The following is a 23,603-nucleotide window of genomic DNA, read 5'->3' as shown; positions in this document are numbered from 1 at the left end:
AAAGGGTTGAAGGTGTCCTGTTTTGTCATTATCAGATTTCGGATCTATAAACCCACAAAGAGCCTTATGAATTCAACCCATTTGTTTCTGGAAGACCTTCACATTGCACATTTTGGATGTCTTATTATCACACCTTTTTCAAATGATATGAATCTGACCTGAATTGTGTGTGTCAGATTAGTGAGGCACCTAAAATGTTAAGTGATTGGGCTTAGACCTGCAACACCAGTTTCCTTTCACAAAGTACACTGTAAAATGCTAACTGGCAATTGTGACCTCATGGAGTCGTTTTACCTGATCAAACCCTTAAAATTAGTGTTGTTGGTGTAACCTAATGTAGTCAGGTTTATTCAGAAATGCTAAATAATATTTTTGACTTTTTTTTTTTTTTTTAGATTATATATTTTTTTTTCAGTGTAAGACACAGATGTCTTCAGCAAAAGATCTAAAGGACGCTGGTGATAGGTCGACACACTCTCACATTACATATCAATGTCCAGCCCACTTCTGTTTTCAAGCATTGTATTTAAAATGCTTCCACGGATGTTAACCAATCAGATGAGTGCTGACAACTGCATAAAGACCCTCACCAGACCGAGTTATTCACAATAATGCACTATTTTAGTTTGTGAATCACCATTAAAAAGAAGGAAGTTGTACACAATTACTCATTGAGATGGAGAGATCAAGAGTTACTGTCATTGCACTTATATGTAAGATTTTTTTCCCAACAAGTTATTGAAATATTACTATGAATCATTTTGTAATAATTGTAAGTGCTCAATAAAGTAATTTTGTGTTTTCAGATGTTTTATTGCTCAGTCAGAAAAGAATCTACGCTGCAGAAATGGAGATGAATGTCAGACCAGGAGACAACATCACTCTCTACTGTGACCGTCCTTTAACTCATGGGTTCAGCATTTTATGGATAAGAAACTGCTCTCATGAAAATCAACCCTCTCTCATGATGGACTATAGGACAGTGGACCAATACACTTTCAAACGTTTCAGCTTTATTTACAACCCCTACAACAGTTCCCATGATCTACACATAACTAACATTAGCGTCGCTGACCTGGGACTGTACTACTGTGCAGAAGAAGAGACTCAGGTACACAAAAATAAAGATGGTTTCATATACTCAGTTAAAGTGTACTACTATGGAAGCCGAACAACTCGTCTCTCTATTGCAGGTAAGAAAACACTGCTAAATGTTATTTTATCATTACTTGTGTAATTCTGGAGAACAATAAGTTTGACCTTTCGCAGTGAACAAACAGTACAAACAGAACAACTATAATTAGTCCTTAACATGTATTGATATGTTTGTTTTATTTCGAGCCAGTGAATTCCTCTTCTGGACCCTCCACCACCATCTCACCGTCTCTTGTATCAGACTGTATCCTCTGCTGGAAGCTGCTGTTCAGTGTGTGTCCTGTGTGTGTTCTCCTTTCCTCGCTTCTCTCCTCCACTTGTGTGTACTCTCTCTGTCGTACTCCAACAGCAGGTACACATTTACTGTTCCTACCCTTGACACCTTTATTTCAATGATTTTCAATTAAACTGAGTGTTTTTGGTCCTTTGTGAGTAGTTAAAGTTTCAAACCAATTTTAAATGTGTAAAAAACTGCAGTCTTACATTTCCAGTTCTCAAAGTTCCTTCACTGCTTGACTTCTTTTTTCAAGAATTTATATATGGTGGCCCCAAAAAGTATTTGGACACTTAAGGCACACACAGAAATGTATTTGCATTACAAATAAAAAATATCATCATACGTATGATTTTGCAATACATAAAAAAATATCAAACAAATTGGCATTTATTTATAAGACATATATGTAGCAAAAACACACTTTTCAAGCAAAATATTTCACAAAAACAATCATTGAAGTTTCTTAGGTTTTAAATGATTAAACAATAGATATTTTATTAAAAATGAAGACAAACTGTAATTGGACACATTTCTATATGTCAAACTTTGTGGAATATGTCCATCGTTAACCTGGGGTAACTCTGCTCGGGGCATCCGTGTGATCTTGAGGGGAACTGACTTTCACTAAACTGACATTCACTACAAATTACCTTCAGACCAGTTAAAAGTAATCACAAAAATGGCTAAGAAAAGTAAGTTCTAAGAAAACGAACATTTATTTATTTTTATTTTTTTGCGGATGCCACTTGGTTTGGTATTTTGTTTTGAATGCATTAAATTAATATCAATGGACTTAAATATCCAAAAATGCCTCTTTTAATAGTTTTTATGGCCACAGTAGTAAAGTGTTTTAAACTTGAAGATTGTTATTGGATAGCTGCCATAGAAATCATATACATATATTACTACAGTTACAAAACATGACCTTACCAATTGCTGTTTAGTTATTTTGAAAAGAATGATAAAATATATTAAAAAAATTAAAATGTTTGATGACTAATAAAGCTGTGTATTTCAATATTCCATGTTGCATAGTGTTATAGTATTTGTGTTAATGACATGTTACGTATTTAGGATTACAAAACACATTTATTGAAGTTCCTGTGTCAGACTTGCATTATAGACTTGACAGTGCTGACATATTTTCATACTTTTTAGATTATGAGCAGAGTGCAGAGATACGCACAGCAAAAGTTTTAAAGGTATCTTTTTTGTTACATGTTTTCAGTAAATTTTAAAGCTTCACCATATCAAAGATAATGGATAAGATTGCCCGTCTCTATTATTTATTTCAGGTGGATCCTACAGACAAACATCAATGTGAAATGAGTAAGAATGGAAAGTTCTGCCTCCACACCGAAGTCACTTATAGATTACTGACATCTACACATCCCTATGCAAAGATGTGACTCTTCCTGTTGAATTTATACAAGCTCAGCTGTTGCCAGTGATACGTGTAATTGCTAACAGCACCCTTTTTGTTCTTAGCTATTTCAGTTATTATTTCTGAACGTGCTGTTTCTCAAGCATTAATATTAACATTAGGTACATGTACATAAACAAGCAAACACACACATGCAATATACACAACACAATTACACTTTTTGTAAATCACAATAGAAATTATTATTAAACAATTTTAAATACAATTTAAATAATTTCATTTTAAATGTTTGATTAAAACCTAGTAAAATAGAGAAAAGTCTCTTTATTTTTAATTTTTTTTTCAGTATTGCAACCAAACGTTTGAGTCTTTAGGTGATCCAGGGCTTTTTTTTTTTTTTTTTATGTTAAAACTGGTATCAAAATGGCTCCCATGTGGCTTCAAATGATAACTGGGTGCTCTTTAGCCTTATGATGTAGTTTGAGTTTAATTCAGATATACTATACTATGAAAGTTCAACAGGGGTTTAACAATATGTACAAAGTCAAACAGATAAAATGAGTGTCCACAGCATAAGGCAGATCTCCATGTGTCTTTGCAGCCCTGATTCAGAATGGCTATGTTTGACGTAGAAGAGACAAGTGTAATACATTAGGAATTAACTATTGAACTATTGTAGACAGTCTGCATTCTTCGAAGACTTCACAAAATAAATGCTAGAATAGTACTTTGTCACTTATTTTATTGTCTTGTTGTGTATAATAGAGCAGGCTGGGGTTTGAATAAGAATGTTTTGATGTAACAAAATGCAGCTGACCGGAGCAACAGGACGTTATAGTGGGTTTCTTTTTATGTTTGTCAACCACTCTGTCTCTCTTTCTCTTTCTCTCTTTTATAGCCAACTATCAGTACCAGCTACAAATGTTTGATACCAAAAAAGTTGTTTTTGAAAGAAAGACAGTAAAGGGAACAGGAGGAAAGAACAAAGAGTTATTTAGCACCATGGACAGCGAACAGCTCTGATCACTGAATTGCCTTTATGTAAAGTCACAGATATCAAAAACTTTTTTCCTGAGGTGCCCTAATAGTGCACTGTAAAATGAAACTGCAATTGTTAGCTTAAGGAATTGTTTGTCTCTTTCTGATCTGAACCTTAAAATTACTTTTTTTTTTTTTTTTTTTTTTTTTTACAATTTGCTGTCTGTATGGAAAACAACACATGCAGATAACATCAGTTATAGCAGGTCATAAACCAACAACAAGGCTAATGTAAAAATGTTGCACATCTCACTCAAACAGTGTTACCACAATCAGACCAAGTGGACCGAGAGACAGGATGTTGTTGGTTTCCTGTTTAAATTTCCTTGCTTCTGTTGGAGCCATAGCTCAGTGGGTATTGCAAGTAATTATGTCTTGTAAAGAGCAAATTTCTCACAGGGTTACGGTTTGAATCCGACTTGTGTCATGTCCTGAACCGGTCCCGTTCTCAATCTTTTCCCCCAATATTTTCCTGTCTTTCTCGCTCACTGTCTGATTTATAATGGCATTAAAAGCCCAGTAATAAACAAAAGAAACATTGCTTCTGAACTTCTCACAGACTGTTATCAAAACTCACCTTTGTGATGCTTTCTATCTAACATGTCTTGCAGCATATGGACCCAAATACAGAGTCTAAGCTGCTAGACTTTGTATTTGCTAACCATGCACAATGGCTGAGACAAATCAGAAATGTTTTTAATGGCTGATTCTCAAAATAAAGATATAAGCATTCAAGAAAACAAAATAAAATCTTCTCAAAGTCTTCACTGTCCCGTGGGAAGATCGCATGGACGAGGCCTTTGAAAGGAAGCTCTCTAAGTACGCAGGACTTGTCAGCAAATGTCAGCAGGCTGGATGGAGAGCGAGGTGTCTTCCAGTGGAGGTTGTATGCAGGGGATTCACAGCCCGTTCATTAGCCAGAGCCTTCAGCAATTTGGGCATTGAGGGAGAGAGGAAGAGAAGAGCTATCTGCAGTACCACTGAAGTGGCAGGGAGGGCCTCAAGATGGCTGTGGCTCAAAAGAGGAGAGCCATGGAGTCATAAGTAGCTAGCCATTTGGACACAAGCTCGAGTCTGATCAGCCCTGGCTGGGTCACCTGTAGGAGGGTGTATGATTTTGAAATACCCAAATCACCTGATGATTCCAGGCACATCACTGAAGATGTGTCCAGAGGCATCAGTAGATTTATGTACAAGCAGATGAATGTCTTCTACAAAGGTAAAGGAAACTAAACACAGCAAGATTAGCTTAAATTTTGCAACAAACAAGGACAATCAAAAAGGACAATAGATTATCTCAATATATGAGGAAATAATGAACAGATAGGAACACAAGACTCAATAGCTCTGTCTAGTGGAATTTTTTTTACAGTATCTATTTCATACCGGATGCCATTCATTGCATCAATGATTATCTTACAGTCAGCATATCCTGGTTAACAAAAGGCTTTGAAAAAGGCAGGCATTGCACACTGTTATGTAACTTGTAGATAGGCACTTGTTTTTGTTAAGTCTATGGCATTGATTCACCTGCAAGGCCCAAATAAATGGCTGAATTAGGTTGAAGATGCATAGTTAGTGCGACCAAACTTACAACTTTACACCGAGGTTTCTTTCAGTGATGCACTTGGTTTGTGAAAACAAATATTGCTAAGTCTTTTTTAGCATGTCAGTCTACTCGGCGGCCATCCTTGGAATGCTCTCAGGCAGGCTGGGCAGCTAATTTTCTATGTAAACAAGTGCACATATAAGTCCAGCTCCTATCTACTTGAATGGGGAAAGACCAATATCTCCAAAACGGCTGGTCAAGATTACGATCAAAGCACATATTTCAAATCAGCAATAAAATCTGACAACACTGGTATTATAAATTGTGCGTCTTTACCTCTGATTACAAAAAAACAAAACAAAAAAGAAGCCATTTTTTCAGGCTTGTCTAGCTAATGCGATTGCGCGTTCTGAGTTGATTGACAGGCGATGTCTGTATGTAAAAGGCGATTGGCTCTTTTAATCTTTCACTCTCTTGTAGACGTGATTCATGTGAATGTATTAAATTACTGACAACATGTTTGGTTGTGGTTATTACTGATATTTGTCCACTGTTTGTGGTGCTGAAACTCTCTTTTGTTCTGTTTTTCATATTTACTCTTCTCTCACTTTTATTCCACAGCCTAGTCTTCCAACCCCTTTGAGGCTGTTTTTCAAATGCATGTAAATCCCCCCAATTTTGAGAGACTATTTAGAGACAGTCTCTCTCAAACTCTCTCACTGGGTTCCTGGGGTGTCAATTCTGTCTCTCTAACTCTCATTTTTGCACATAATTGAGAATTAGAGAATTCGCATAATTGCACATTTTGAATGTCTTCTTGATAATCTTCACACTATGAGAATTTTCCATGACCTGAATTGTGTATCATATTAGTAAGACACCTAAAATATGCCGTGCATTGCTTTGACCCACAAAACCTTTCCTGTTTCATTTTACATACACTGTAAAAAGTGGTAACCTGCCTTTATTACCTTAAGGAGCTGTTTTTACCTGATCAAACTCTTAAAATAATACTTTTGACTAGTATCAAGGTTTTTTTAGGTTTGTGAATCACCATTAAAAAGAAGGAAGTTGTTCACAATTACTTACTGAGGTGGAGAGATCAAGAGTTGTTGTCATTGTGCTTATATGTAAGAACAAATGTTAACAAAATTATATACTGAATCTAATGGCTCTCTGAAAATGCCACACAGCTCCTTGTTCAGTCGCTTGTTATATCTAGACTGGACTACTGTAAAGCTCTTTTAGCTGGCCTTCCTGCATGCGCAGTTAGGCCTCTGCAAATGATCCAGAATGCAGCAGCACAACTGGTCTTCACAACGAACCCAAGAGAGTGCATGTTACACCCCTCCTTGTCTCTCTACACTGGCTGCTGGTTGCTGCACGTACCAAGTTCATGATTCTGATGCTGGCATACAGAACAGTCACTGGGTCTGCTCCATCTTACCTACAATCATTCCTGCAGAGCTACGTTCCCACCAGAAGCCTGCGGTCTGCAAATGAGTGGCACCTTGTTGTACCAACACAAAGAGGCACTAAATCCCTTTGCCGGACTTTCAGTTTCAACAGTGGAATGACCTTCCCAACTCCATCTGTGAAGCAGACTCCCTCTCTGTCTTCAAAAAATGGCTAAAGACACATCTTTTCCATGAGCACTTGACCATACACTCATAAAAAAAGAAAACTAGATATTATACTTGTTGGACTCTAATCTCTGTCTTGGATAGTGCTTATAATTATAATGCTTATAATTCAATTAATTATGTATTGTATAATGACATAAAGCTATTGCCTCATTTAGTGGCATTTGCAAGTTATGATCAGACTAATAGTCTGACCTTAAGTTCAGATTTTTTCCTTCTAAGTAACACAATGAAAACGATTGTATTTTACTACAACACATTAACACTGGCTGGAAAAACATTAAGAAAATAGAAATAAGGTCCCAGTTCCCAGCCCAAGGGAACACCAATCACTGTAATAGTGACTAAGATAAACAAAACAACTATTTAGGATTAAAAAACAAAAAAACAAAACACTAAACAGTGCTAAGAACTCTTAATTCTGAATTAAAACTTCTGTACATGTCCCCATAAAACCCTGATGCAACCCAAGCATATAGTACTTATTCAAGCGTAAGACCTGATCTGTATTTCACAATTTTAGGATCCCACAATGCAGTGCAATACTGTTATTTTACATTTATACAGTATTTTTTTTAAAGGTTTAATTATACTTTTTTAATTGCATTTAGACAAGTGAAGAATAAGGGTGACAGGGTTGGATCCAGTATTGTTTTTATGTGTCAACAGCATGAACACTGACAATAAGCCACAGATCTATACTACACTTTGGGTTTTTAAATATATGGTTCAAAATGTCACTAGCTTTCACTGAGATGGCACTAGGACTATGGCACTTTTTAATGTTCATCTTCCCAAAATGCTTGGCAAATAACAGCTTTTTACTGTTAAACTAGTCACTTCACAATGAGCCTGCTCTTTATCTCCCAGAATGCAACATTTTTACAGCAAACTGTTGTATTTAAGAATGGCAGTAGATTGCAGTTAGAATATGGCTGTAAATTTACAGAAATTATTAACAGTGTAGTCTAGCACATTTTGTTTGCAGATGCCACTTGGTTTGGTATTTTGTTTTGAATGCAATAATAATAATATTAAAAATAATTTAGTGTGACTAAAGTATCCAAAATGGTCTCTTTTATACTTTTCATGGCCACTGTAGTTAGGCTTTTTAAACTTGAAGATTGTTACTGAATAGCTGTTTTAGTCTTCATATATACTGTATGTGGTAAACATTTATATTTACAGTACACTGTAAAAATAAATGTATTTTAGTGAAATATGCTCACTGTAGACATTTTTAATTTAAGTTTCCTTAATCCATTTATGTTGGGATTTCTATAACTGTAAATAATTTCTGTAATTTAACAGAAAAAGAATATAAAAATGCTACAGTAAAAAACAAACAAACAAACAAACAAAAAAAAAAAACAAACAAACAAAAAAATGGATTGGTTTACAGGTAGTTACCTTAACATATACAGTAAAAAAAAACAAAAACGAGATAATATAAAATATAATTATATTTAATTTATAAAATAATGTAATTTTGCAGTAAAAATATTGTAAAAGTGCAATATAATTAATGGTAAACATTGATATTATGTCTAAGAAGAGACTAGATGTACTTTTACCAGTAAACTATTGTTAAAATCATGGTGAAAAACAATAATTGGACATTCCCAGAAGTCCCAGCGTGAGCAATCACATTTAATTATATTTTATGGAAATAGATATGCTTTTTTCTTATTTATTTTTTTATATCAAAAAAGGGTTGTTTTATGCTATATTTTATGTAGCTTAGTTAATGTTTATTACATTATTTTAGTGTCACGTGTTACCGGGGTGGTGTTTTGTGTTTGTGTGAGTAACACTGTGCACTGTCTATACATGTATATTAATTTAATTTTTGCTTCTGGAAAGGTCATTCTTGATGAACTTCACGTCATCATGTGGCCTTTTGTAGTTATGGTGTTTAACAATATAGATAAAAAAATAAAAAATAAAAACAGATATAGTGAAAAACAGATATTTGTAGTTTGAGAGGGCTCATATATAAATTTTTTACATTTAATAATATAAACGGTAATGAACTGTACATTTACGGTATTTTACCATGGATTTTTTCCCCAGCATGCTTTGCATAAGACTTGATGGGCAGAGTAAATGTTAAAATTAAGAGCAATTATATGTGTTTTTGTGCAAGATCAATAAAGGGGGATATTTGTTTAAGCTTGAGCTTAAAAGCTCCTGAAATTTCCATGTCTTACAATTATAAATCTAAATAAATGAGTTTAAAATGCAAAGTGGAGTAAACCTACTTTAACTCTAGGGTTAAACCACTGAAATGTATTTGTTGGTGAGGCACATACAGTGAAAACATGTTGTTTTTTTTTTTAATGATTGATCTAACAGTGTTATTTCTAATTACAGTCATACCATATTTTTTAACGAACAATATTACAAATGTTAATTTTTCTAAATAAACAGTCAAAACAAATAATTTCAATTTATAGTTGAAACATGCTCTTTCAAATGACATTTTAAACATGTCATTTCAACTTAAAGTGTCAACAGGATATTTAAAATTACTATTTAAACATGGTATTTTAATTATGGTTGAAACACCTATTTCATTTTACAGTCTAAACATGTTAATTCACTTCATGGTCTAAAACTGTTATTTCAGTTTATGGTAAACATCTGGCACCCTGTGCTGCCATGCATTTACCATTATTTTGTGTCATTTTTTTTACAGTATATATATATATATATATATATATATATATATATATATATATATATATATATATTTTCGTACTTTGTGATTCTTTAGATGCTGAGCAGAGTGCAGAGATAAGCACATCAAAAGTTTTTAAGGTATCTATGTTGTTACTTTTTGTCAGTAAATTTTAAAGCTTCACCATGTCAAAGATAATGGATAAGGTTGTTTGTCTCTATTATTTGGGTCAGGTGAATCCTACAGAAAAACATCAGTGTGAAATGAGTAAGAATGGAAATTTCGGCCTCCACACCAAAGTTACTTATAGATCGCTGACATCTACACATCCCTATGCAAAGATGTGACTCTCCCTGCAGAATTTTGTACCTGTAGTTGCATACAGCGCTCTTTTTGGTCTCAGCCATATCAGTTATTATTTCTGAACATGCTGTTTTCTTAAGCATACATTAACCACATTTAGGTAAAAATACATAAACACACAGGGGCAGACTGGCCATAGGGAACACCGGGCGTTTTTTCCAGTGGGCCGCTGGGTAATTTGGGCCGGCCCGCTGCTGCACAAGTACCGGCCCGTCCTACAGACAATATAGTGCGCAGACCTCTTAACAAAGCAATAATTTAGTAAACTCTGCAAGACAAGACAATGGCTTTTATTTTGAAATAATATAATGGTTTTTATTTTGAGATTATTTACACATCGGAGCGCATATCAGTATGAGCACATTAATTTTGTACCACGTGTGGACCTCATTATTTGACATACAAATCACAATAATGTTGACAACCAAAAACAACATATTAAGTATAAGATGAGCTCTAAATAATCACTAAATGACAAATAACTGTGTGACAAAGAGGAGGGCGGGGCAGGGCCGTGAGTCCGCACAGCCGGCCCCCAGTCAGACTAATCAGCCGAGGAGAGGGATAAAGCCGAGCCGGATGCGGCAGTTCGAGAGAGAGAGAGCCACACGCAGCTGCTGTGTGTTTATGTTTGTGTCTTTTTAAGTTTTCATTAAACATTATTTTGATGGTTCGTCCAGTTCCCACCTCCTCCTTGCCCACATGCTCAGGATGTACATCTTCATCAGTATTCAGAAAATACAGAAAGACAGTAAAGTGAACACGAGGAGAGAACAAGGAGTTATTTAGCACCATGGACAGCAAACAGCTCTGACTGTTAATTTACCTTAATATAAAGTACCTGTAGTGAATGTAGGTGTTATGTTTAGTTTGACCAGTGGAGGGTGCGCTACAGTTAGACATGCAACATTAACTCAGGGTCTGTAATCCTGAAGGAGAGTTCTCAGTTGTTGGCGCTGTCCCAAATGGCGCACTTCATGTGGACTTGCGGTCTCAATGGCCTTCAGTTGCTTGTGAAGTCTACGAGTCCGTAGTGTGTCCCATTTGTGATTTTAGCACTTGCGAGGGGTCTCGCGAGCGCCCCTTTGCGCCCTCGCTGCGGTCATCGTTGAAGCCCGCACTGCTCCGGGCTCATGGTAGTCCGCTACCCAACAGTCCTTGCGACAGACCAATCAGAAGAACTCCAGTTTCTGAGCTGGAGGAAAAAACGGCGGACAAGGCGATGTTCAATTGCAGATTCAAAATGTATTTTAGTAATCGCTTTTTCCTGATTGTCAATGGCGGATCACTTGCTTATCATGGGTACAGTATATAGAATCACTTTTAAGTCTGATGTGTAGAACTTGTTCAAAACTTTGTTTTATTTAATTTTCCAGAGATATGGAATTACTCCTATTCAATTTATTGTTATTGTTGTTTCAAAGAGGATTTTAGAATTATTGTGAGTCTCAATACAGGAAAGAATAATTTAATGCACATGGCTGTAGCTTGTAAGATTGCTTATATTTATTGATAAAGCAACATTCGGTCTAACAGTGCTATTTCTACCTGCAGAAGTGTGGCTGTGTGTATTTTATAACTATTTTTGCGAATATATGGTGGACAAGAAGAAATGGCTGCACTTGTAGGAACGGTGAGTCCGATTGATAGTGAGTCACAATTATGGGAGGAATACAGCAGAATGATGGATTATTTTTTCCAAGCAAATTGTATTGAGGATGCAGATAAAATGAAAGCTGTTTTAAGTGGAGTCGGTGCAGCCACATACAGTTTACTGAGAAGTTTACTGTGTCCTGAAAAACCAGCGGAAAAAACGTATGAGGAATTGATAAATGTACTCAAAGCTCATTACAACCCTAAGCCAAGCGAGACTGTACAAAGATTTAAGTTTAACTCACGAACATGAAAAAATGGAGAGACTATAGCTGACTATGTGGCTGAGTTAAAAAAATTAGCACAGCACTGCGAGTACGGGGCCACACTGCCACAAATGCTGCGAGACAGACTTGTGTGTGGAGTGAATGATGACCGAATGCAAAGATGGCTGCTGGCTGAAGTGGGATTGACGTTTGGCAAAGCGCTTCATATATGTCAAGCTATGGAATCTGCAAACAAAAATGTAAAAGATCTGCAAGGACTGCTGATAGAGGAGACTGGACAGGCCGTGAGATCAGTAAAAGGGCAAACAGCAGTACACAAAGTGTATTCATCTGAGCAGAAGGTACGGCACAAAGACCAAATGTGTTACAGATGTAAAGGGCAACATTCTCCAGAGGAATGCAGGTTTGCTAATGAACTTTGCCATAAATGTGGAAGGCACGGACACATAAAGAGGGCATGCAAGACTAAGCCATTAGCTGCTGTGGTTCAAAAAGCGTTGCACAAGGGGCAGAGAGGAGAGAAAAAGGAAAAAGGAAAAGGTAGGAGGACATTTCTTGTGAGAGAGGAAGGGGTGAATGACAAAGATGCTGTTTTGGCAAGAGTGAGGGAATATGTCATAAGAGGTTGGCCCAAGAAGTTGGAGGACCCAGCTTTTCAGTCATATGTAAAAAAAAAAAAAACAGGTCGAACTCAGCATACAGGGAGGCTGTGTGTTATGGGGGCCCCTGTAGTGATTCCGCCTCCGGGCCGTGCGGCTCTTCTAAGACAGCTGCACCAAATCCATCTGGGAATTACCAGGATGAAAGGCCTGGCACGGAGCTATATGTGGTGGCCACACTTGGATGCAGAGGTGGAAGCATTGGTTAAATCCTGTGCAGTCTGTCAGAAGAACAGACACGCTCCGGTGAACGCGCCACTGCATCCGTGGGAGTTGCCCGAGCAACCATGGAGAAGGATTCACATTGAATATGCTGGTCCATGGATGGTAGAATGTTCTTGATCATGGTAGATGCATATTAAAAATGGATAGAGGCTTATCCGTTCAACAAGTCTACATCCACAGTTACCATTCAGTGCTTAAGACAAACCTTTAGCCAACATGGGATACCAGAATTAGTGGTGTCAGACAATAGCAGTTGTTTTACCATTGCTGAATTCCAAGAGTTTATGGAAAGAAACGGCATCAAACACATAACTACAGCACCCTACCATGCATCTTCCAATGGTCTGGCCGAAAGGGCCGTTCAAACATTCAAAACACTGATGAAAAATAGTGCTGGATATTCCACTGAAACAAAGCTAGCCAGAGCTCTGTTCAGTTACCGAATTACGCCACAGTCTACTACTGGCAAATCACCCGCTGAACTGCTGTGTGGAAGGAAACTGTGGTCTACACTGGATCTCATTCATCCTGATTTTAAAAGTCAAGTGCGTAACAAGCAATTGAGACAAAAATGGTATCATGACCAATATGCAAAAGAAAGACATCTTGTGGAGGGTGACCCAGTGTATACTAGGAACTTCAGCTTTGGAGCTATTTGGATTCCAGGAACAGAAAAAGACTGGTCCTGTATGATGCACAATAGCATTGGGAAGTGGGCAAGTAGTGCACCGACATATTGATCAGGTTAGAGACAGGCACAATGCAATGTCCATAGCACCAGCACCAGAGTTGTTAGACACTTCATTGCCAGATGTTGACATTCCAATGCCATCTACAAAAGACTCAGGTTCCTCACTCTCTGAGGAAAGTCATGTAAAACAAAAACTGGGAGATACTTCTGAAGTGGCTTTGTCAGAAACTTTCCTTGGGATAGAAAAACCTGAGTTGAGACATGTACTAAAAAGACTCCAAGCTATCTGAAAGATTATAATTAGAGTAGTGGTGAGTTCCCCAACCGCAGGGAAAGAATGCGCCCTGGAACTCATTGAGGTGGAGGTAGTCTACCCAAAGTCCCTAGCTCAGTTCTGTGAGATATTCATGTAAAAAAAAATAATTAAAATAAAACATTTGAAGACATTTTGTGTAGTGATAAGTGTTTGAGAAAATTGTGATATTCTGATACAAGTAAGAATATTACTGGTATGGATAAGTCTAATTTAATTTTGGACTAGTTGTACCAGGGGGAAGGGGATGTATACTGTATTGTATACTGTACAGTGTGTTATTATTTGTATATTGTTGTGTGTAATTATGTGTATATCAGACGTTTAAATTGTGCTGTGTTAATTTGATGTTATTGTAAATTGGTATATGTCTCACCTATGTCTCATCACTGTCACAACTGCTATGTTGATCGGAACTGCACCCAAGAATTTCACACACCACTGCACTTGTGTATATGGCTGTGTGACAATAAAGTGATTTGATTTGATGTAGTGAATGTAAGTGTTATGTTTAGTTTGACCAGTGGAGGGCGCTCTACAGTTAGATATGCAACATTACCTCAGAGTCTGTAATCCTGAAGGAGAGTTCTCAGTCTTTGATGCCAGCTGCCTTGTTCATGTTTGGGGGGGGTCTGTGGAATAAAAGACAAAGTTAATTCCCCTCTGTGTCTCATATGTGAGCTGCATCCAAGAATATTACAGTACCAGATATCAAATATTTTCTTTTATTACACCTGAGGTGCCGTATTGTTGCACTGTCAAAAGACTGACTTTAAAAAACAAGTTGATGTTACCACATGAAATTTCTTTAGGTTACCTGCTAAAACATGTTTTTACAATGTGCTTTCAGGAGGGGAATCAACCCACATGCAGAGAGCTTAAATAAGCAGGCCATAAAAAAGCATAAGGCATTGGAAACTTCTCACCTCACTCAATTTAACTCAATCAATTTGTAGACCGAGTGGACTGAGTGACAGGATGTTGTTGGTTTCCTGTTTATATACCATTGCATCAGTTAGAACCACAGCACTACAAGAACTTATGAAATGTAAAGAGCAATTGGTTCATGGGGACACTTTGAATCTGGCCAATAACCTAACCACTTTCCCCCTCCCCAGTTTTTCTTATCTCACTCGTCTGTGAAGGAAATCACAGCCCAAGTAGGAAAACAAAACATTGCTTCTGAGCTTCTCACGGACTGCATTCAAGACTAATTTTGTGTTCGCTAGTTCGCTAGTTCGAATCCCAGGGCGTGCTGAGTGACTCTAGCCAGGTCTCCTAAGCAACCAAATTGGCCCGGTTGCTAGGGAGGGTAGAGTCACATGGGGTAACCTCCTCGTGGTCGCTATAATGTGGTTTGTTCTCGGTGGGGCGCATGGTGAATTGAGCGTGGTTGCCGCGGTGGATGGCGTGAAGCCTCCACACGCGCTATGTCTCCGTGTCAACGCGCTCAGCAAGCCACGTGATAAGATGCGCGGGTTGACTGTCTCAGACGCGGAGGCTACTGGGATTCATCCTCCGCCACCCGGACTGAGGCGAATCACTACGCCACCACGAGGACTTAGAGCGCATTGGGAATTGGGCATTCCAAATTGGGAGAAAAAGGGGAAAAATCCCCCCCAAAAAAAGACTAATTTTGTGTGAATCTGTGCATTGCAACTGCTTTCTAATACAACAGAGGTTGCAGGTATGGATCCAAATACAGAGAGTTGAGAAAATATAAACATCACATTACATCTCAAGGACATGAACTGAAATCAAAATTAGGATGGCAAGGACTGTTAACAAAAATGTTGGAAGTTCAATCTCCAGCAGATATGCGAGGTGGTGAAACTCTTTTAATATTCACTTGTTATCCACAGTCTACTCCTGAAACCTGTTCAGGGCAGTATGTCTAATTAGATCTCCCAATTCTGAGATACAGTAGACATGGTGAAACAGGAAACCACAATATTTGTATGTTCACTAAGTGTTGAGCTTATGCTTGTTTAAAGTGCACAAATGGAATGGAACAATTTATGGTTAAGAGACAGTGAAAAAAGGTTTGCAACAACTTTTCAGGACCCAGAGCAATACAGATCTCATGAGAAAACACACACACACACACACACACACACACACACACATCATTATGAGGACTCTCCATAGACATAATGATTTTTATACTGTACTAACTACAGACTCTATCCCCTAAACCTAACCCTCACAAAAACTTTTTTGTTAAAGTGTTAAAATTTTTTTACATTTTCAATAAAACATCGTTTAGTATGTTTTTTTTTGTTTTTTTTAAGTGATTTAAATTATGGGGACAATAGAAATGTCCTCATAAACCACATTTATAGAATAATACCCTTGTAATTACCAGTTTGTAAACTAAAAAAAAAGTCCTCTCAAACCACATAAACCTGCCCACACACACACACACATTTTATATATTTATTTATATCAACTCGACATAGAAATACAAAAAGGATATACAGTAAATAGTTCAGATACATGTTTGCGAGAAACTTGCAGGTTTCACGTCAGTATTCAATCATTAGCATCAAGGATACAAATAACAATGCCTCCTCCACACACTGCGACTACCAATATTGGCTTATACAGAACAGTATCTGGCCAGCTGTCTGGTCTGATCTTCCTTTTTGGACATACCTGTAACCTGTAACCCCCTCACTACAAGCCTGTGTACATGACCTAGACTCCCAAAAATAAAGATTAAGAGTTGACACATACTCAATTTTGTTAATACACTGAATAAGCAGTTGATATTTAAACAGTTTAGTGAAAAAGACCTCATCTAGACTATGGTCAAATGCACACCCCACTTCCAGCACAAATACTCTCTGCTGCATCTCGTTTACAATGATGACATCTGGGGTGTTTGCTGTTAAGTTTGAGAATACATCAGGATCTATACACATTTAAACAGATTTAACAGTAGAGTGTTTAAATATACAAGAAGCAGAGATAGCACAAGGCACATTTTCAGTCAACAAATCTACAATTCTGTCATTTCGGGAGATGTAAAGGCCCTTATATGCTGGACAACCATTTAATACATGACTCAAGGATTCAATTACTTCTTTATTATTGTGGTGTAAACAGGTGGAGATATGTATATCTGGAAACTATATAGAAAGATTCAACCTTGTTGACACACACACGCACACACCAATTCCAATTCAAACCGATTCACTCATACTTTTAGCAGGTTTATTTAACCATACTCATGTCAGCCCTTGACCAGCCACAAAGCATGCTGGGTACCCAATGATCTTACACTGACTGCCCCCACCTGAAGAGGCTGTCATTCCCAATGGTTCTTAACAATTTAGTCCTCTGACATTACATAGTCCCATAGGAACCCAGGCCGTCGCCGTGCACACCTTTGACACTTCATCCATCAATGACACAGGGCTCGACGGGTATCCATAGTCCTCAGAGCCCTCAGTCACCAAAAACTAAATCCATGGGCGTTCATAGTTCATGCCCAAACATGAGAGCCGCAGTGGTACATCTGGTCAACTCCTGCGCCGCTGTCTGTTATGCCTACAGGATCAAAGCCAGATGTTGGTCCCAATCACGCTGATGCTTGCTGGTGAAAATGGCAAGCTGAGTGGCTAGGGTGCGATGTGCTCCACTGGGCTGTCACTCTGCAGATGAAGAGGACTGTTATGGGTGATTCGTATCTCCAACCAGGGCGCGAATTACACATTTACTTCTGGGGTGGAAAAAATTCTGGTATTTCACATTAAGCACAATATGTGAGTGAAGAAAAACAATGGCATAAAAAAATTTGCAGAAAAACATTATATGCCTTTTTGGAGAAAAATAAATAAATAAAAATAATAGATATAAAGATAAAAAAGCCCCATGTCGTCTTATTTTAACATTAAAACTACTCAGTTTTCTGTTTTGTGCTTACATCTCTATACTCTTTGCACATTTTTAAACAATATAGACATTAACATTCGAGACATTTTGATAAAAACAGAATTTCTATCATTTTCGAGACACACTATTTGTTTCGCGCATCTATAAGTGCCTGACTGACTTGTGTCTAACTGGCAAGTTTCTAAAAACTTTAAACTGTTTAGGTGCTGCTGAACACAGGCCTACCTCTTCGCTGGTGTTTGCATTTCATGGCGCTGTAGCACTCAATTAAACTCCACCATACAAACAGGGCAAATTAGATTTTAAATGCATGTGTGTGTGAGTGAGCAATCGAGAGAGAGAGAGGTCGAGAGAGAGGGAGGGAACAGCGATGCTTCGATCAGGTTTTAGAAAATTACACCGAACAGAATGGAACATTTAAATCAATTAAACATATGCATTTCTACAGCGTTAAAAAAATATCTGAGCTAAACATCGTATGTAATTAATTACATGATTTCAAATGAGACCCCACAAGAATGCGCAAATTAGTTTTCCAGGGGTCTCCTGTTGCATTTAGAAGGTCTGAGATCCCCCTAGACCCCCATAAATCACACTGTTCCCCAACCTCCAAAAGACCTCTGTGAACACTTCCACCTCGAAGTTTCGCCCTTGACGACTGTGGCTCTCCTCAGGTACTCCGAACGAGCAGAACATCTTCTCAACCAACTTCGCTGTCGTTTTAGCACTTTGGGCAGGAATCACATATGTCTCCGGACACTTCATGAAATAATCCATGGCCACAAGAACGTAATGATTCCCAGCCTCTGAGATGGGAAATAGCCCAAGTATGTCCACCCCAATGCGATCCATGGGAGCACCCACAAAGTACTGTTGCATGGGGGCATGTGGTCCTTGGGATGGCCCTTTCTGAGCGGTGCACATTTTGCAGAAATGCACGTACAGTTCCATGTCTTGTCGTCAACCCGCCCAGTGGAAATGAGCCAGCAACAATTTCAGTGTCTTTGTTATGCCAAAATGACCCGCCCCCACCGATCCATGCACCGCCTTTAGTACTTGCAGCCGGAGTGATCGAGGAACCAACAACTGGAATAGAAAACTTTCATCGACTGGCGACTGCCAGCACCAATACACCAAGCCATCCTGCAGAGCCAGAATGTCCCATTGTGAGCAGGGATGGGCAGTATTTCAGATACATGTATTTGAATACTATAAATACTATTTTGAAAAGAATCTTTTGAAAAAAATCAAATGTAATTTATATCTAAATACATTTAAGTTTGGTATTTGTGTATTTTCAAAATACATAAAATACTTTTTGCCAGTCAACCTCTTTATTAGCTGCTGATTTCCTGTATCAACTAGTTCAGGCATGCCCCCCAAGCCCAGCTTTCATGTACGCAAGATGCAGATGTCAGAGACAATGGCTCCATCTAGTATTGGGTGAGCGAATTTTCTGCATTCCTGCAAGGAAATATGGAGTAAGATAAGGTGAGGATGTGATTCTACTTGTTGCAAAAAAACATAATAATTGCTGGCAACTGTTATTTAATTTCCATTAAAATATTAAGGTAGCTATGATACTTCTCACCAGCCAATGCAATGCATGTCAACATTGAGGAAATCAAAACAAGTCAGCAGCCAGCTAGCGTGCTAGTCTAACTATCGTAAGCGAGTTCACTAGCTATCGTTAGCCAGATCTGAATGCAATCCAATCTCTGGACATGATCATTTCAGAGTGGCGATCCCAAGTAGGATTGCCACCCATCCCATAAAATGCGGGATCGTTCCGTATTTAAAGATGAAATGATGTGTCCCATATGGCTGGTCACCGCGATGGCGTCACAGCAAAATCGTTCAAGAGCATTCATTTAACATTGATATTCGTTGAAAATTGTGCCTACAGTGGGTAAGGGACCATCTGAAAAGTCCTCACATTGTGCTAAAACGTGCTAAAACTGGAGGGTGTGGTAAGGAACTGTCTGAAAACTTCAGCTTTCAGCACCAATGTTACAAATTACAATACAAAGTACCTGCTAATTTATTCCTCCAAACACCCAAAAAAAGTGGGTCGCAGTGGGCAAAACGTGGAGAAACCCTGAGCTAGATCACTAGCTAGCAAGTTAAGATGGAACATCATTCAGATTTGCCTTCAGTTAACATGAATACATGATACTTGCTCTCACTTTTTCTTTTCTTCTTCTGTGTGTATAGGCGTTATGTTAATGAAGTATATGTGTATGTATTTATTTTTCTCCCCCGACGGGTAGTATCATTTAAACGCATGTTATATTACATTAACACTTACAACATAATATACAACATAATCCTTACACTATACCACATAATACACTACGTAATACTTATACTACAGATAGGCTCCAACTTATAGACACTATGAAACTTACAATTCACCATTACTTCTAACCTCCAAGAATTATAGCTGAATTATCAATGACCCACAGATATACTGTAGATATAGACATTTCAAGTTCACTTCTACCCCTTGACCCACCCAATTATAACCTCACAATTACTGGCCGGTATTCTTTATTCTTTGTTGATGACCTTGGACTGCTGTGCGTGGTGTTGGTATGGGGCGGGTGAGTTCCGGCTGTGGTCGCATGAGCAGTTGGGCCCGCTCTGTGTGATGGGCCTCTGCGGCGAGTTACTCCTGAGTGGTCGGGGTGGTGGAACCCTGCTTTAAATCTCTTATCTATTTCAATTAATGACCTAAATCTGCCAGAAGTAAATGGCCTCCACACTGATATATATATATATATATATATATATATATATATATATATATATATATATATATATATATATATATATATATATTATAGAACAGTGGACCTGCCCTATTATGTTCCCATCCTGTGAACACAAGCCTTGCAACACCTGGGTCGTATAAATGGAACTCTTCACCACTTGGCGATGGTATTGACCACACTGGTTGCAGTGACCCTGGAAATAAGTTGAGTACATTTCGCCCAGGTAGCAATGGTAATGTCCACACCAACCAAAAGGGACCTGAAAGGCAGAACTTATTTCTGCAAGGCAGGACTTATGGCCTTTGTTCTGGGAGTGGGTTGCTGTGGGGACACAGTGTGTGGAGTCCTGGTATTGCAGCTGGGGACGGGTTTGTGGACCCTCGCTTGGGTGGTCGCAGCAGGGGGAGCGTGTGCCCTGGATCGCCGCCACGCACGGTAGCCTGGAGCTAATAGTAAATACAGAATTGTCCAAAATTTCCTTCGTATTCCACATCACATAAATATTCATACACACCCCTTGTCTACTGCAAAGCCAACGTATACATAGTTTTTTCCCCTTATTATTACATCTCTACACATATTAATGTTAGTAGACATATATCAAAATACATATACAAAAGTTAATTTGCTAAAGTTGTACCATATACCTAACTTTTATTTGTTCAACAGGTTTCTTAAAGATATATATATATATATATATATATATATATATATATATATATATATATATATTAATCTTTATTCACTGTTACTCTCTTACCTTTTTCCCCCTTATCTTTTGAAACTATATCTATTTATTAGCTGCACATATATTGCTGTTCTTTATTTGTACTATCAATCTCATGTGTTTACCTCTCTTTTTGTTCTCACTTATTTATGTATTCTCTTTTTTTCTTTTCCCTCAATACGTTGTAATTTTCTTCACTGTAGTAAATTTCTTGTTTGTCTCTCTGTATGTATAGATGCAATAATAAAAAATAAATAAAAAATAAATAATAAAAATAATAAAAAATAAATAAAGCCAGAGGTAAAAAAAAAAAAAAAAATGTAACATGAAGGAATAGCAAGGGGAAGCACTGGCAAGGGAAAAATAGCTTTAGCACTAGCACTGGACATCAGCTAGTCAGTCTTGCTAGCTAATCGGTTGTTGGTGTTAAGGCAATGTCTCACTAGCTGATTTTTCCAAGAATTTTCAGGTGTTAGCTTCATTAACATAATCACTGGCCAGGCAGAGGGAGACAGAGCGTGCATTACTGTCTCTCAGCGGGAGGTGTTAATCACTTGACTGTCGGGACTCCCTGCTGAGATAATGGCTTAAAAGACTGAAAAAACACATCCGGTTTGTTCGAAAAAATCATTCTGTCACTGAGGCGGGGTCTTGTTTCAAATGACCAATGAGCTTCTTCTTTTACTGAAGAAAGGACAAGACATCAAGCTGATGTGAATATTTTCATTATACTCAGATTCTGTAACCAAGCTTTTTTCTTGCACCAAAATGAGCCACATAAGTGTGGACATACATTCTACGACAAGCCTTGATTGGATAAGTAAACAATCTCGCACTTTCACAAGGAAAAGTTACTCCATCTTCATGATCACTTCTTTTGTATTGCGGCAGAAAAGACACAGGGAGAGAGAGAGAGAGAACTCAGTCACTTTTCAATCAGAAATAATGCAAAAGCAACTAATGATGGATAGAAATAACCACAATGAAAATTTTCCAGTTTTGATCCGTTTTAAAATATAACCTTTCGAAAGCCGGCTGTACCTGCATTTGGATGAGAAGCTTCTTGTTCTTTGGAGTCAACAAGTATGTTTGTATGATATATCCATAGGCCATATCATGACAGACTATTAAATGAAAAACATTTCTGCTGCTCAGATCTTTGCACAACGTGACTACAAATGTGTAAAACCTTTTATATTTGGGTCTTATATTATTTTATATAATGTAAACATGAGCTTATATAATAATACCTAATATTGATACTTCATTGAATGGCCAATTTTACATATATTTTGTGTATTTCAAGATACAAAATACTGTATTTTATTTTACACATTTTGTCCACACAGTATTTGGTATTTTATTTTGATACATTTAAACTGAGGTATTTTGTATTTTTATTTTAAACACATTTTAATTTATTTGTGCCCATCACTGATTGTGAGTAGTAGGGTTTTACCTCAGGGTCCAGCCGAGCTATTACCTCCCGCTCCGGTCGTTGCCCGTCTTCCAGCCAAGCCAAACATCGTGCTCAACGCTTGAGCAAAACTTTTTCCATGGAGCATGGCTCTCGCACCAGTCACTGTCCGCATGCACTTCGGCGTGGAAGCCCAGCCAGCCGGCTGCGGTGCCAAGTAGAACACCCGGCCGGACACCAGAGATTGTGGAGTCGGTGTCCACGAGGGCTTGGTAGAGGTAACCGTCCGTAGTGCATGAAATGTAGAGGCTATAATCCTGACCCGCCATCGCATATTTCCTATGGAGGGGGGTAGTAGGTGAGGTGAGGCGCAGTCCCACCTCCCATCCACTCTCCTCCAGTTTCCCGACATCAATGTCGAGGCGCCGGAGCCAGGCAGCTCCGCACCACGTTTACCAACTCGCCACAACAGTAGCAGGACTCCCCCATTGCCATCCTTGCCGGTGTACCTGGCTTGCCGCACCCTCGCAGGGGGAGGGGGGCGAGACATGGGTGGCTGCCGAGCTGTGCTGAAGACGGCCTCCGCACGCTCCTCCTACTGGAGCACTTGCGCCAGGGACTTGGGCGCAGGCCAAGGCAGACGTGTCGTGCTGCCGGAGCGCCAGCAGGAAAGCTTGGAAGGCCGACTGGACCTTCAATTTAAAACAAGCACTACTTGGCCACAAGCACACAGCTGTGTCAGCTCACTGCAAGAACAGCACCCGGAAGTGAGAAATGCATAATGGTATTGAAAGCAAAATAATTATATATATATATATATATATATATATATATATATATATATATATATATCACTGACTGTATTCAAATCAAGAATCTTTTTAATGCTATCTGTGATGTAATCAAACAGGTCTTGCAGCATATGGACCCA

At 38.2% G+C, this 23,603-nt stretch overlaps 1 protein-coding gene and 1 long non-coding RNA gene across 2 annotated transcripts; one reads left to right on the top strand and one right to left on the bottom strand.

The window, feature by feature from the left end:
• Positions 1–591: 591 nt before the first annotated feature.
• On the top strand, positions 592–4,943 carry LOC127445294 (uncharacterized). Its single transcript, XM_051705273.1, has 5 exons — positions 592–713; positions 807–1,193; positions 1,346–1,507; positions 2,591–2,634; positions 2,728–4,943. Exons 1-5 carry the CDS (start codon positions 677–679, stop codon positions 2,839–2,841), a joined length of 744 nt encoding a protein of 247 aa, XP_051561233.1. The 5' UTR covers positions 592–676; the 3' UTR covers positions 2,842–4,943.
• A 5,445-nt stretch (positions 4,944–10,388) lies between these two features.
• Positions 10,389–23,187, bottom strand: LOC127445303 (uncharacterized). The gene is made up of 3 exons (XR_007897958.1): positions 22,715–23,187; positions 14,417–14,489; positions 10,389–11,284 (listed from the first exon to the last, which is right to left on the bottom strand). It is a non-coding gene; the product is annotated as an uncharacterized LOC127445303 (long non-coding RNA).
• Positions 23,188–23,603: the final 416 nt, after the last annotated feature.

Source organism: Myxocyprinus asiaticus, chromosome 8 (genome assembly GCF_019703515.2).
Source record: "Myxocyprinus asiaticus isolate MX2 ecotype Aquarium Trade chromosome 8, UBuf_Myxa_2, whole genome shotgun sequence".
Lineage (NCBI taxonomy): Eukaryota > Metazoa > Chordata > Actinopteri > Cypriniformes > Catostomidae > Myxocyprinus > Myxocyprinus asiaticus.
The sequence above is the reverse complement of the archived record's forward strand: the minus strand, read 5'-3'. Positions and strand labels throughout refer to the sequence as shown.